We start from the raw sequence: 16,742 nt of genomic DNA, 5'->3' as shown, positions 1-16,742 counted from the left end.
CTTAATTGCTCCTGTCACCAGATGTTCTACAGTGATTTCGAGACAATACAATGTGGACCATTTTGATAAACATAACCTACAACAACACATGGCAATGTCTATATACTTAAACCAAGAAAGCATTCTTAGTTTTCTTAACATTTGGAAAATGTCTCATCATCGCATGAGCGGTTAAACAAACACAAAACCTTGGTCAGGGAAGAGAAGAAGAAGATGAAGATGAAGAAGAAGAAAAAAGGAAGAAAAAAGGAAGAAAAAAGGGGGAAAAGAAAAGGAAAGTACCTTTCTTGTGAGTAGCTTCATTTTTGGAGCCTTTGGGGTCTAATAAAAAAAAGATCAGAATTAAACACAGCATATTCTAACAACACGTTACCAACTATACGTTGTTTGTCCTCATTAAGGAAAACAACCGCTTTGTCTATCAAGGAGCGAACAAGACAGCAAGACTCGATTATCTAAGGTGTCGCACTGCTGCCAACACTCAGCGGGGGCGAGCATATGGCAGTGGGGGAGACTTAGGAGGGGCAGGGAGGAGGAGGGAGGGGGGGGGGGGGGGGCATCATACTGTAAAGGCAATAGCAGGAAGGAGGGATGCACGAGTCTGTAGAGGAACAATCGACTGCCATACTGCAGCGGGCAGGAGAGGCGATGCACTGTGATGAAGAGCAGGAGGACAAGGGTTGCAATGCAGTTCTGTCAAGAGGAGCTGAAGAAAGGCTAGCAAAATGCACTACAGGAGATGCAAGAGGCCAGAGAGAAAGAGGAGGAAGAGGAGAAAGGGCGGGGAGAATGCAAAGACTACATGTCAAACTGGCTTCGTTTGGATTTTTTTTTGCCTTATTTGGCTTTCAAAGAAATTGTACCTTTTTTTTTTACTTGTCTTTTGGGCAACAAGTTGGTGGTGAGTTACATATTCCAGAATGATTCGACTGACTCCCGAGTGAAGTGAAATCGCTTCAGTTACAAAGTTCTCAAAAGTGATTCTTTATTCCCCTCGCAATAATTAGACTGCAGCTACAGAAATGAAGCTGTAATCCCATAGGAATGGAGAAACAATCTCCAAATCGGAAATGAAATTACACGTCTTGCTTCGAATGGGCGCCATTAATTTGAAGTCATTTTGGTGAAATGGAGCCCATCGGAATGACAAAAGGTTCTACTTCCACCTAAAAAAAAAAAATGTAAATCTTCAACCACTTCCAAATGGGCCACATCATTTCAGTCATACCACAGAAAAGGAACTTTTAGTCAGCACAGAGGCTGATTTATAATGGAAAAATGCCAACCTACTCTCCAACATACTCGACTGCTGCTCATACCCAAGCGTCTCACAGATTGTGAGACTGATAGAATCCAGAAATATCCTCATGTTAAGGTTTTCTGAGCAAACAATGATCCCATCTGTGTGTATTTCTTTGCAATTAATTCTCAACAGAAGTTAGAAATGTCACCAGACAGCCTTTTGTTTTTCATCAAAATGTACATTATCCTTCTATTACTCTGAACTATGAACTAAAGCCAAACAAATGTCCTCGAACTACATTAGAGGAGTATTTTTTTCTTTCTTTTCATAGCTTCCGATTTGTTGACTGATGTCCTATTTTGCTTCCGAATTGCATTGAACTGAGTAAACCGGGCCTGGCCTGCTTTGCTGTACTTGACAACTGCCACTGTGAGGGATGGCGACTACGCCGAGTCGAAGTCTGGGAGCGATATTGTAATCTGTCATTGTCAGCCCGGCAAAAAAAAAGAGAAGGGAAATGGCTCCTAAGATAGATGGAAAGTATTCGTCGTGACCATGAACTGTTGTAGACAGGTGACTTAAACTCTATAATCTGCCTGAATCCATGAAAGGCAATTTTTCCTCCCTGTTCTGCACACAGCAGACTCTCTGTGTCAGGGCTAAACCCGGGCTTAGCCCCGCGGCCAGGCAGCCTGTCGAACATCTGAGCACCTGATCCTGGCATTAAAACCACAGCAGCTTTGGTTTTGGGCTTTTTTTTTTTGCTGGCAGTGGGGATCTCATAATGCGAGATAATTACTAGCACTGTGCAGAATCAATTCTCTTGGCTTAGTAGGGGAGGTGTAAGAACACAACAAAAACTTGGATTTGTGTTGGAAAACAGATATATTTTTGTTTTTTGTCTCTGGTGTACTCCCAAGTTGCCTGCATCCGCCGACACTTCTGCCATGTAGAGCTGAAAACAGCAGCTTACCGCCTTCGTGATTGTGTCACAGCGGTAAACAATTTTGTGTAAACCTCTCCATCAGGCCTTTTAGACTGATACGGTAGGCTTAAACCTTTTTTTCCTCAAGCTGGTAATTAGAGGTGTGATGGGATTCCACAGGAGGACTTAATGGCCTTTTATTAAGCAGTATTCCCCTCCTTACAAACATATTAGCTATGGACCAGTGGACTGCAGAGGGAAGACGGAGCAATGTAGCCGTCAACTGTTCTTACACGTCCCCGATTAGCTTTGCATTGCCTCTAGCTTAACAGATTCCACCACATTACTATCTTTAGAATCAAGAAGAAACAATAATGATGTGAGGTATTTATAGCAAACCGTATGACTGAAGAGTGGAGTGGACTATGGAGTACATTCATTTTGAAAACATGGCTCATTTGACAGGGCTCTAATTATTAGCGTGATCATTTCTCTTTTAGCTCTCGATAATATATGGATTTCAACTGCTACTTTTGGCTGCACAATCAGTGCATACATCCTTGCTTCTTTCCATTTGCCCGCTCCACTCCCCCATCCTCCTATCGGTCTCTATTTCAGTCCATCTTGAGTGCCCTCGTACGTGTGGCTGCCTTTTACCATTACCCTCTTCAATAATCCTCTCTTCGCTGCCCTTGCCGTTCCGCCTGCTCCCACTAGACGTTGAAGCACGATCAATATTTTCGTCATAACTCAGTAGAGAGTCACCTCTGCGACGGCATTACAATTCCTCGCTCTGTGCAATATAGTCCCCATCTAAATGTCCTGGCTTGGAAAGGATAGGGCTATTACCTAGAATACTAAAAGAGCCACGAGACCTTCCTTTGGAAAGTATGTCCCTTCACTTCAGCAGATTTCTGTGTTTGCATCTTTGTAGAAAGTAGCTCTCAGAAAAAATAATAATAGGAGGAGTGAGTAGATATTACAGTTTGTATCTCAGCTCTGCTTATGTGCTGCTGTTGTGTTATACATAACTGAGCAATACTGAAGCCCACTGGGAACTGTGTTAGCATCAATGTTTTGGCGCTAAACTAGTGGAAACATATTCTGTGTTTGCAGCGTGAGACCCTGGATTGCACTTTTTGCCATCTGCAGTTCTTTCCGATCTCCTGTCGTAAGCAAATCCCTTAGAGTCTGTTCGCCATTTGCAATGCTACCTTCCCTCCCTTCCTTCACCACCCCACCCTCCATGACCCATTCGTTTTTTTTCCCCCTGCAGCCATTCCTCCATCCCACGCTCATTACCTTATGCCCATTAATCCCATTAAGTAGCCATTAAACAAGTGCTGATAACACCAAATGAACGTCAAGCTCCGACAGCTAATAACTACAGTCCCACCTCGGCACGCTCAACCCTGGCAAGGAGAAAAGGAGATGCAGAGAGGAACAGGGAGGGTGTAGTACAACACAAGTGCAGTATGGAGTATAGGGTAGCATTGTGTAGTAACAAGTACTCCAGCTGTGTAGAAAAAAAAAGAGGAAAGAGAGAAGGAGAAAGGAGGAAGCCAAACATGTAAATATACTGCTGTACGTTGTACATTTACTCATGTCCACTCGTTCTGACGAGAAATAGTGTGTCATTCAGCTCAGACGCAATGTGATACAGTGGTGGATTCTCAACTGTTTTTTTTTGGATCAGAATAAAATGTAACCCTCTGGGGTTGAGTGCTCCGTCGGCAGAGCTCAGCAGGGTTAGAACAAATTCATCGTGTATTTAGATTAATAGCTTCACAAATTGTTATCATACGGTCATGGCAAAAAAACTCGACAGAAACCTTATAATTTATACTTTCCAATGTGTCCACCGCCAAATAATTGTGATTTTGTAAAATTACATTAATGAGATAAAACATAAAGAATGTTACAATACTTAGTTAGAGAAGGTAGCATTCCACAGGGAGAGCGCAAACCCAACCCCTCGTATTTGCATCTCTAGATGTCACACTGGACAACGCCCATGGTGAACCAGATCAAATGCCATGCAGTTTCAAGCATAATTCATATGGAGATAAGCTTTGTATTTTGGAAGACGGACGGCATTCTGAACGGCGATGTCGGCGCGCCACACACAGCAGAGAACAGAGGTACATGTACTAAACTGGGAACGATACAGAGAAGATTAGCAAAGGCCCCTGGTGCAAAATGATGACAACTAAGGTTACGCTTGTTACTGCAAAAAAAAAAAAAAACATGTTTTGAGCGAAAAGCCAATACTTTATCAATATCTTAATAACAGGCATAACTATGTAGAAAAGCGACATTGCTCTGTCTGCATGCATTCTCTCATTCACTGCCACAGTTTTGAACACGCGCTACTCTGCAAATGGCGGATTGTTGCAAACAAGCTCAAATGGAAGCTGTCTGTTTGTAGTCTTCCTGTTTAACTGTTTGCCACCAATCTTGAAATTCTTGCAAACTAAAGTGCTGATGGAAACAAACCAGCCTCTCCTCTCTACCAGCGGTAAAGCCACACGGTTTATATTATGTCTGCATTTTTCATTCTTTCTAAACTTCACTCAGAATTTTGATGTCGGGGATATCATTGATTTTATTGACAATAGCTCAGGGAAATTTTCAGCCCCCAGGGGGGGGGCACTAAGCTTTCTTAAAATGTGTCTCTCTGAACAGAACAGAACTCTCTTTTGCATATTCAGTGTAAAGGGCCATTACCCCTCCCACCGCTAACTCTTGGTTTAGATTAGATTAGTTGTATAAAACAATGGAGCAGATGAAAGTGGTTGTGCTTGTTACATTCCAAAGACTCTACTCATGTGGCCAAAACGGTTCGTCACAATGGGTAAGGTCATGTTTAGTCACAAATTTGAGCACACTTCTAAAACTAATTTACACCTTTATGAATAACATTTACATACATTTACTCTATTATTGTAGCTGAACTTGAATGAATACAAAACAAGTCATTGTACTTTGGAAACTACTGCTTACATTTGTTACAAATTGACAATATCGGAGCATGCCAAGATCATTTGTGTGTCTGAAAATACCCTAAGACCCCAGAGGGGTTAAGAGCAGAGAGAAGCGGGGAGCTTTGCCAGGCCAGCCGTGGGAGCAGCATGAAATAAAGGGATTGTATCCGAAGAAGCAAACCCGAGCTCCGGCAGCCACAGTGGCTGTTCAAGCGAGCTAGAGACCTGCTTTAGTAGACCCACACAACCCGGATGCAATTTAAGGTTGGCGACGCGTTCAGGGTCTTTTCAGGCACTGCTTTTAGTTTTGCAGGGGGAAATGGCGGTGGCAGGGGAGGGAAGGGAATAGATAGCCGGATCACTAGCAGCCCATTCTGGGTGAGCTTAAAACCAGAAGCTCGCTCGCGGTTGTTGTCCTCGTTGCTGCTCGGCTTGAGTGATGAGGAAGGACAAGGTTATGGCGGAGAGGAGAGCGGAGTCGCAGCTGCAGTCTGTGCCATTCATCAAGTGTACGCACTCACACACACACACGCGCACACGCACACACTTAGACACAAGAGGATCCACACTCTTACTCATGCAAATAGACACTCACAAATACACCTTTCCCTCGCTGGGTCTCTCTGTAAGTCCCTATCTCTTTCTCGCGCATACACACTCATTTATCTGCACAGCACCATGCGGCCATTCATTTGCAGGGCCAGTAGATTAGAAAGGCCTGCTGTTGCTGTTCTACTACGTCTTCCTGTACCACTGTGGAGGAACGTTATAGCTTCTGTCTGCCCAGCTTGTCAACCAGGTCAAAGGAGTCCAGTTTGTTTTACGAAACAGCGGGATGGGCTCGAATACAGAGGAGACCCGAGGAAGGAGGGAAGTCAAACGAGAGAAAATGCATGGGGCCGATCACTGTACTAATGACCTTGTCTTTCATTCACGCAAGAGGAAAATGGATGTTTAAAGAAATGACGACACAATAAAACAACAAAGTTTAGGGATGAAGGACAGATGGCAGAGTAAAAATGAGAAATGTGTTCGGCAATGGAAAATTTAAAAAAAAAGGTGGAAGGCAGGAGCAAATAATGACAGAATAAATGAATACATAGATTACATTTAAGGGAGGTACACAATTTAAATACGACCAATTACAATACGGCAAGAATAAGATGAGACAAATAATTTGTTATGTACAAAATGAAGTAGACAGTAATACAAAAAAAGAAAGGGACAATGTGAAATGCAATGTTGGGGAGTACAGAATACATGTACCGGCGTTACATATTCAGAATGTTATGAGTAACTGTATTCCGTTACAGTTACAATTTAAATAGTTGGTATTTAGAATACAGTTACATTGTTGAAATCAATGGATTACATGACGATACTTCTCTGTTTCACAGGTTTATTCACTCTCGCAACTCCATGCATTTCCCAGAAGCCCCAATATGAAAACGAAAAAATTAGCTATTTGCGTGATCACTGATAGAGGTAAAGATGGAGCCGGAACCGGCACAACAGAGCCAGGGCAGGAATGGTTTCTATCTTGGAAATTCAAACAGCTGTGCACTGCAGTGCAACTTCAGCAACCAACTTCCTTTCAGCGTCCAAATGACTCCACCTCCAACCTGAAGAAGCATCTTAAAGTAAGTTATTTTTAGCCAAGGGTAGTCGTCTGCTGTAGTTTTACTGGTCACCTTGCTGTTTTATAGTTGACGTGTGACTTTACATTCTCCTATGTGCTGATTTACTAGCCCCAGAGCCGCTGAAAGACTGACTAGCTCCGTTTGACATGTTAGCTAACGTTAGCTAAAATTAGCTTGTGGTAGCTTAGACTGCGGTTAGATTTTTGTAGTATGCAGTTCGGGACTACAAATACAAAAATCTATCTGCTTGTTCAGGTACACATTCAGCCAGTTGGAACAGAAGAACACACCAGAATAGGTTTAGTAAGCTGTATGTGATGGCCGCATTCCTACACTTATAAAATGCAATTCAATGTGGAAGTACTCCAAGTATTCAGAATACGTTACTCAGATTGAGTATCGTAACGGAATAAGTTAAATTACATACAAATTACATTTTTGGGCATGTATTCTGTACTCTGTAACGGAATACGTTTTGAAAGTATCCTTCCCAACACTGGTGAAATGTGAGGTACAGAAAAAGAACTTCAAGAAAAGTGCAGGGAAGGACTCAAGCAACTTAACAAAACATGAATGAGTCGATGAATGAAGGATGGAAGAAAGGAGTAAAGGACGGAAAGACAAAAAGGGGAGGGGGGGGAAGAAAAAAAAAATCACAAAGCAGGAAGAGAATGAAATAACGGATGAACTCATGGATTATAAATGGCTTGTCCCGAATGTGTCAGAAGTGTTTGCTCTCCTCTCTGTTTGATAAAGGAACCTGCTAAATCAATCGGAAGCTTTTTGCCCACACAGTGGACCCCCGGTCGTGATCGGTGTAATTTCCTCTCATGCTGGCACATTTGTAGCTTGCGGCAAATCTCATCTCTTCCCTCCCCTGTTTCCCTCCCTGCCCTCCATCCACTGTTACTGCATGGCAAAATTAGCAGGACCGGTGCTAATTTGATGAGTTGTGTAGGCGGATGAGAAAACCTAGCTGCACTTTCATGCTCTTACCATTTAGCCACTATACCACTCTGCATTCAACTGTCTATGGGTCTAAACTGTCCAACATTGTGATAGTAGGTAATTAGTGGAGGTTCATAAAGGCAATTTGCTCTCACTTTGTCCTGAATCTCACAGTACAGTTTACGGGGAGGCTGTGCAATTAATCAAATTTTAATCGTGATTACAATTTTGGCTCCTAACGATCACAAAAACAATGTAATCAAGAAAAACAAGTATTTTGTCTTGTGTTCTGAATGGAAAAAAAAGTTAAAATGGGAAAAGGGTTAAGTGAAATTTTACAGTTCAAGGGGTTTTCACTGTTGAGTTTTAAGTTCAATAAATGCAACATCTTTCCAAAAGTCAATGAGTGTGTTAAATAATCGTGATTTCAATATTGACCAAAATAATTATGATACTAATTTTTTCCATAATCGAACAGCCCTAGTTTACGGAGACATCAGTTTCCTCTCAATTCAGAAAGAGCGGTTGCGCCTAGAGAGTTTGCTATCAAGCTAATAGCTTGCTATTATATTAGCGCCCTACCTGGTTAGCCAGTGGTTTGTGAGCTCACTCACTACCAAGCAAGATTACTACCTAGTTTTTAAAATACAGAGCTAACTGGCAAGCCGTTTTCACTACACAATATGAGACTCTTCTTTTTCACTCGGTAGCCTACGTGTAGTGGATGACATCCAACAACTTCGCTAGAACGTTGTAAGAAAGCAGGTCACAGTTGGGTCATAGTCAACGAGCATCTTTTCGTGACTGAAGCTGTGCCTTATGTGAATGTTCATTGGTTGGAGGGCTTAAAGTAAACTCAAGATGAACTCATTCTGGAGCTGCTTAGTTTGCTAGCTCATTAGCTAGTTAGCTTGTGAGGTAATTAGCTGGATTGCTATGCAATAAAGTGAGTTAGCTTGCTTACTAGCTATCTAGCTAGCTAGCTAGGTCACAAGCTAACTGGCATAGGCGCCATCATTAAGAAGAAACTTTATTATTCATCACAGACAATCGTAGAATGTAGTGAAATTCAATCTCTGCATTTTGCCCATCCTAAGCATTAAGGTAAGGACACTTTGACAAGTGGCCAGAGGAGCCTGGGATCGAACCACCAATCTTGTGGTTGAGGGCTGACCTGCTCTATCTCTTAACCACAGCCACCCCATTATTTCAGATTTGTCAATCTTTTCTGAATTAGCAACAGTGAATGTTGAGTTCTAGCAAACACTGTGACATCAAACCGTCCTTATGAACCTCTCCAACTGTTGCATTCATCGAGCCCTGTAATTCCATAGTTCAGTCACATGTTCGGGCATTTCAGTGTTGTAGAACAGTATTCCATTACGCATTATTACATTTTCACAATATCCCAACATTTAATATGACCAGTGTTATTGACAAATTGTATTATTTGCGTTCCATTTACTTCGGAACTCGGATTTTCCGAGGTCAAAGTTGTAAACACGCCCCCTGACCCCAGATTTACGAGCTCGGAACTCGGAACGGAGTTCAAAATCCAACATGGCTGCCCCCTGTATCAACAGTTGTGAAAGCTGCAGTAACATAAAGTTATACGCACTTCTGTCTTATTTGTGTCACTAAATCAGTCGTTCACAGAGGCTTGTTCAACTTCTATCTGTGGACATGTTGTTACGCTGTTTGCATGCACAAAAAACGGCGTAATGCGTTGTTATCAACTGGTATTGCTAACAATAGCTTACCAGGCTAGAGCTAATGAAAACAATGAAAATCCGACTTTTAAATGGAACGCATTCCCAGCTCCGGCTTACGAGTTCCAAGGTAAATAGAATGCAGCATAAGTCCCTCAAACCAGGGTTCCAGGGCACCTAGGGCTCCTTGAGAGGTTTCGGTGTGGGTCTAACACAAAATGAGGGGTCCTTTAATTTGAGTTCAAAATTAAATCTTTAAATGCTATTTTTACATGTCTCAAACCAGTTATAGCCTATTACTAATATATTGGTTGACTAAGAAACCCTCAGTGACGTTTCCTCATGCTGTACGTTTATTTTTTGTTCCTTCTCCCCTCCAGAGTTTATTAAGGAGCAGAGCTGTCAAGCTTTTTATTTCATGAATGTGATGAATGCAGTGGCGTAGTTAGCTGGTAGGACACACACACACACACACACACACACACACACACACACACACACACAAAATAAAGGAAACTGCATGAATGAGCAAATCGGGGAGCTCACGCTATGCCACTCTGTCGACCTGACAGCCATGACAGAGTCTGGAAATTCACATCGGGCCCCGTCTGCTAACAATGGCCCCTGACACAATTATCTTAGCAGATTACATAAAAGATGTGCCCATCCTCCAGGGTATGTGCGTCTTCATCACAGATTGTTTTGGTACACATTAAACCCCAAAGAAAAGTGACAGAAATATCTGACCTTTTTAACAGCATCAATTAGAATTATTTTTCGGTTTCTTTTTTTGGGGATGGGGTTGAAATTTTGAAAGCTCACTGACGTCAGCTGGAGGATTGTTATTATTATCTGCTTTCTAACACACTGCCAGAGTGTACTTTCATCTGCATTTAACTTTTTTTCTATTACATCACATTAGAAGAATGTAAAAAAAAAAAAAAACGCCAAAAATTGAAATAACCGTCAACTCGGCCTATTTAACTCTTGATTTGTAAACGTCAATGCAGCACTATTCGCAGTAAATCACGCTGGATTTTTGCCAACCAAAGCTGAGGAGAAATGCAATTTAAAAAATAGAAATGGTCTCCAAAATGGACTCCCGACGATGCCTCACAAAACACCCCAAAACATTTTTGGCAAGTGCGGAAGGATAGGGTTTCAGCTGTTTTGCAGCCGCGGCAGGTTGTAATAATACACACTTTGTCACGGTGAAACCCTTCCACCCATCCCCATTCTATCCTGCATGAGCTGCAATATCCCACTTACAAAGATCACCATATAATGGGTTATGCCATTACGGGCTCAGCAAAAGAAGAAAGTTCCATAGCAGCATTCATAAGCTGTGGTTCACTGCTGCACATTCTAGCAGTCTGTTTCCCCCGTATGCTCGGTGTACAAAACATCAGGACACCTATTAATTTCACCTGTTAAATCCGCTGAAAATGTGAAGAGGAGGTGCAGACAGCCAATCAGTAACAAGATAGAGAACATCATCCCTCTAGGTTTTATCAGTTCCACTGGCCAGGGTTCACAGGGGTATTTATGGTCCTCTGTGACTTCTAACCCTCTCTGTTGGCTATTTGGTTTTGCCAAAATCAGACCAGCAGTGTATGAAAGTACTACATTTGAACAAGTAAGCACGAGAAAGAGTGCATCGAGCGCCATTAACGCTAAATCAAATTAGTCAAACCAAATTAAAAAAATCCCAATTCTGAAATGTGAAACTCTGTCATTCTGACGTGCTTTTGAGGAAACTTGCATCAACGTCAATGTCATCTTCAAGTCTACCTAAAAGGTAGAGTGGTACATTTGAAGATCGACATTTTGACTTTAATGTTTTCTCACAGATAACCACGGCTCTGATTTTAATAAACATTTGGAGGGAAAATACATGAACCTTTTCCTACTGATCGACAATGTTCCTATCCAGAGCAATTTAAAATGATTTACTACAGTAGAATAAGCTTTATCTCTCCAGATCACAAGGTGTCAAGGAAGACACCTGCAAGTTAGGTATAAACAACAAATATATGTGATATATTAGAGCAGACAATAATATATATTAGAACAGATAAAAGGTATTTTGATACTTGACAAATGGAGCATATACTCTGGATTAGAGTGGAGATTTAACCACAGAAAGGTGGAATATCACAAGGGGACTAATATTTTGTACACTCAGAACACACAAATGACCCGCCAAACTAAATATACAGCGATAAAAATTACTCACATCCATTCTAAAAACTAAGATATGTCAGTATTTAACATGCAACAAGGCACAAATGTAACATGTTATGCTATTAAATCATACAGTATAGCAGTTTAAGTTGAAAAACACAAGGTGAAACTGAGGCCAGCTCCAGTTTTGTTTCTGTGATTGTGTACTGAAATTTCAAAAATAATCCTTGGTGAGACGATTTTTCTTTTTAAAACTTGTATTATTCATACACTTTAATGAAAATGGAGGTTTGCCCTAGTTTTCTGTCGTATTAATGTGTTCCTAATGTGAGAACGTTTAATATAGAAACGTCTGACATGTGTCTTTATAGGGGGCTTCCATTCAGGGAGAGGACACTAAATATTAGATTAACATCCTCACCAGCATCACCATCATCATTATCATGAAATCATATTTAGCAGACCAGTCTTGGAAGAGAGGCACGTTACCCCCTGACCACCAAAACAAGCACTCAGGATACTGTGTGGGTACCAAGGAATGTAGCCAGCTAGCACCATGATAACTAGGGATCCTAAATATCACAATGGGAATGTTGTTTTACAGTGTATTCGGGGCTAACGGTGCAGGGACAGGGTTTTGTTAAAGAAAGAGAGAGAGAGGAAATGGGGTTTCAGAGTCTAACACCTGACATAGCCTACTTCTAGGCTATATTTAGCAAGTTGAGCAATGGGCAGAATTACCTTTGTTGTACACTGCAAAGGGCAAATGAAAGAGATCGACAGATTGAGAACAACCAAAAACATTAGGATAATAACACATAAAGCAACAGAATTTTGAAGTAACATCTACATAAATATAAACTTTTCTTCATCTTTTTTTTAATTTTAACAAATGAATACAAACCTTTATTGGTGACAACCTTGACTAAACCCTTTAAAAAGGCATTTAGAGAAGGTAAGGAAATGCAGAAACAACACAGTACCAGGTCAGGACATTGTTTGGCTACATTCCTGTCTTATCCGACTGAGTCTTGGTGGCAGCTCCTACCTTTAAAATTCGGTCGAATTCTGGCGTCGTAACCCGAAACTTTGCCCATGAGTTTGTCCAGGAACTCGGAGGGCGGCATCGGGGTGGCAGATTTCCTCGCCGCAGCTTCTTTCGACGAGGCCAGGCTGGAAGACAGAAAGGTCAATTTGGTTAGAGATAATGCAAAGGGAGACAGTGTGCAAAGCTGTGTGATCAGCAGATTGTAATAAGAAAACTTTGGACAGGCAGAGAGATGAATGTGAAGCTACATTTACATTGATACGTTTTTAGTACAAAAACGGATATCTTCTGCTGCGTTTACACCTCGCATTCACACTGCTCTGGCATTTCCGTGCCCCTAAACCGGAGAAATAGGGTTAGTTCTTGAGCTAAAAACATTTGTGTGAACGGAGATCGCTTTTGGCTCAAAACTCTGCTTAAAAACCAAAACGTAGCAATGTAAATGTAGCCTGAGATTGGATTGTCATCATAATACATCGACATTCTTTGTACGAGTTGATGAGTTTTGGCATCCAAAGCAGTTTATCATCTACAACAGTAGCCTGGCAGTGATACAAGCACCCAAGAGAAAATATGGGTTAAAAGGTCACAGGAGCCTGACAATAGACTGATAATATACAACCCAGTCTCACAGCAGTTTGTGTAAATGTCACGTTATTTTGAATCTATTTTTAGGTGTTCACGGGCACGTTTTTTTTACCAGGGAGACGGCCCAAAAGGATTCACCATATGCCGGGAGGCCGCGAGACGGCCGCACAACAATAACGGGATGGCGGAGGTTGGGTTTAGGAAAAACCCTACGGGGAAAGGGCGCCTCACACGCCAGGAGACGGCCACGGGACGCGAACCCCACTTGCCCGGGTGAAAGTCCTGTCCTGTGTTGTTTGACCCATCCGCCACCCCGACCAACCTCCATGTGCGGATTTACGGCTCTTTATACTACTCCCTACCATTTTCGTGTTGTGGCCACAAAATATGCTTCCCATTGAAATACATTACTTCACATTTTCGTTTAAAAAACGAGAAAAACGTGCCCGTGAACACGTATCAATAGATTCAAAATAACGTGACATTTATGTAATATAAACTGTCCTCTCTGGACAAAACTATTGCATGGGTCTTTGGTTCAAATGACTCGAAAAAACCTTGATTTACATTAAAGATGCTACGAAATGTGCACCTGAACTCCTGGAAACTGATGCATCACTAGTAGCCTGATGCTGCACTAATTCACAATTTCTTTCAAGAATCCTGTCTTTCAACAGTAGCCATCTTATCAAATCCAACTATGTTTCAGAGTCAGACAACTTTATTTGTTCCGGGAATGGCAATCCATTTGCAGCTTACCCAGTCAATACACAACATAGACAATACACACACAACTTCATAACTAGGGATGGGGATCGTTAATTTTTTTTGACATTGATACCATTTTCGAGACCGCTTAACGATCCGAGTCTATCGATACCATTATCAATACTTTTCTATTATTTGGTGAAAAGACGAGAAGACAAATTCTTAATCTTAACAGAACTATTATTGTTTTTATTGCAAAAACTGTGAGTCTGTGACTGTTTGATTTCTTCTGTCTCGGTCGCTGTTTATGTTTTAACATTTCGGCCGATGTCCGTTACCTTCCACTTTCTTTGTGTTGTAATTCTAAACTCCGGCTAGCTAGACTATCTGTCTAATCGGAGTTTGCTGTTGCACGACTAAAACAACCTTTGGACTAGGGCTGGGCGATATGGCAAAAAATATGATTGATGATGATTCAGCTATAAGCAGAAGGAATCTCTGCTAGCTGCTGGGCTAATGTGCGATGGTAAACACAATGGTACACGCACATAGCAGAGTTTCCAAACTGTGTTTTTTTTTGTCGACATCGCGAATGTTGTCAACATAACTCACTGGAAATCCAAAATACTTCCACACCGGCGACTTCACTGAAAGAGGAGGGGGTTCAAGTTCTGTTGATAGGTCTGCTACATCTGCAGTTGCCATGCTATCTTTTGACTGGCTGTAGCTTAGTTACAGGAGGTTGACTGACTGATTTAAAATGGAAATCTGGACACCCTTATTATCACGATATAGAATTTGATAATGCTGCCAGTTTGAAGAGTATCCTGATAATGACTGAAGCCTGAAGAAACCAGAGGGTTCATTAGTTAAACTGTAGAATATAGTTTGTTAACATAAAAAATAGAAAAACATAATGTAACATTTAACTGCGCAAACATGGCTTGGTTTAGAATATATTGTGTGAAAAAAGAATATATTGAATAACATCTGAATGTAAACATTTAAGAGACAGCAGAAGAACCACTAGGACGTTGGACAAAACTTGTGGGCAGACTAACGTTAACATGGGCAGGCATTATCAAACTCTCGCTGTGGTCGCTGGGATGGTACCTTTTCAAGTGACAGAAAAGATTGGTTGCGTTTTCCGTCTTGGTCGACAACGACCAACGGCATATTTTGCAGACCGTGTTAATCTGCGCTTCGTCACTTTTGAGCTATCCAAACCACTTCCATATCAGACTGATCTCATTAAGTGGCGTATGTATGACATGGCAATTTGTATGCCATTTTTGCGTGTTATCAAGACGCATAATCGTTTTTTAGCGTGTTTATCAACGCCGTTTGGCCTCCATTGACCTACATTACGTGTGAATTATCACCGTAGCGAGTAGTATAAAATGATGGAGGTTGGTTGGGGTGGCAGATGGGTAAAACACAGGACTTTCACTTGTGAGGATCACTCAAACAATGCTCTGTGTAGGAAATGGATGTGTACTTTGACGTGCAAGCCAAAAACGTATTCTTCTATTTACATTTTTTGGCATTACCGCCACCTTCTGAAATGGAATGGCGTTTATTTTTGCTGTGTGATAGGCTGTTAGATCTATCCAAATCGAGTAAAATATGTCCAAAGGGAATCATCGTTATCGACCTGAATTTTATCGCGATCCCATATTGAGATTGTTTTATTGCCCAGCCCTACTTTGAACGTACACGTTCCACCAAAACAAGTTCCTTCCCGAGGTTATTTGGCAGAGGCACCGTGGCTCCGTGCGGCGCTTAGCGCCACCCAAGACGATTGTGATTGGTTTAAAGAAATGCCAATAAACCAGAGCAGGTTTTTCTCCCATCCAGGATAGCTGTGTGGACTCACGCCATAGTTCTTTTGTTGAATTGTTTGCTTGCCAAAATTGGAGCAAATAAACCTCACAAAAAAACATCTTTGCCTGGACAATGAACATTTTCATTCCCAGCGTATGATTCATTCCTTCGGTGCCTCAGTGGCTGTTTGATTTTGAGTTTGTTTTTGTTTAGTCTGAGGACAAATCGCCACTCCATGATATTTTACGAAATACCGGGAGGATCATTAAAAATGCAGGGGATATTTGGAAAATATGCATATTATGAAATAATATACATGCAATAATTGTTTATGTCATTTATGTACTAAAGACAAATGTTATAAAATGGGAGATTTAAATGCACATGAAAGGTGTGTATGAACTGCTGATCAGAGTCATTCTTCTATTCATTTTAATTAAGATGCAGGTCCTGAAAGATTAAGTTTGTATCTCTTTATTCCTGGAGGTTATCCCAGCATGCACTGGGCAAAAGGCAGGACCTGTCCACACCAGGTATTTTAAAAGATGAATTTATCATCATTTAACTTAACTCTGTTTAATGTAATTAAAAAGTGATGAATTAAAAGGGAACTTTTACAGTCTGTGCTGACATGAGTGCAATGCATTAGTGGTTATTACACACACACTTACTTTCTTTAAGTATTATAAGTTATTCAAACTAATGTGCTAATTCACTTAACCAGCTCTGTGTCACGCTGAGTGCTACATTGATTTTACAATAAGGCCGTGGTATTTGCACAGTTGACTTATTTACCTTATTAGGCCATCATGCTCCTTAGATGCTTTCTGCATAATGTCAAATCCCCCGTACGGCCTTTAGGCCACAGTCATACAATGACGCCGCACTAACAGTCAGTTACACGCGTGTGCACACACACACACACACACACACACACACAC

The 16,742-nt window shown here is 41.3% G+C and overlaps 1 protein-coding gene across 1 annotated transcript in view; it reads right to left on the bottom strand.

The window, feature by feature from the left end:
• Window positions 1-15,858, bottom strand: part of glra1 (glycine receptor, alpha 1) — a 100,330-nt gene extending 84,472 nt beyond the window's left edge. Inside the window, exons 1-4 of the mRNA XM_078261398.1 lie at window positions 15,854-15,858; window positions 12,682-12,806; window positions 12,375-12,386; window positions 283-321 (exon numbers count right to left, since the gene is read on the bottom strand). Of these exons, the coding sequence (XP_078117524.1) occupies window positions 283-321; window positions 12,375-12,386; window positions 12,682-12,806; window positions 15,854-15,858 (181 nt within the window). The remainder of the gene's footprint in view (window positions 1-282; window positions 322-12,374; window positions 12,387-12,681; window positions 12,807-15,853) is intronic.
• Window positions 15,859-16,742: the final 884 nt, after the last annotated feature.

The sequence above is a fragment of the Sander vitreus genome, chromosome 10, assembly GCF_031162955.1.
Source record: "Sander vitreus isolate 19-12246 chromosome 10, sanVit1, whole genome shotgun sequence".
NCBI lineage: Eukaryota > Metazoa > Chordata > Actinopteri > Perciformes > Percidae > Sander > Sander vitreus.
The sequence above is the reverse complement of the archived record's forward strand: the minus strand, read 5'-3'. Positions and strand labels throughout refer to the sequence as shown.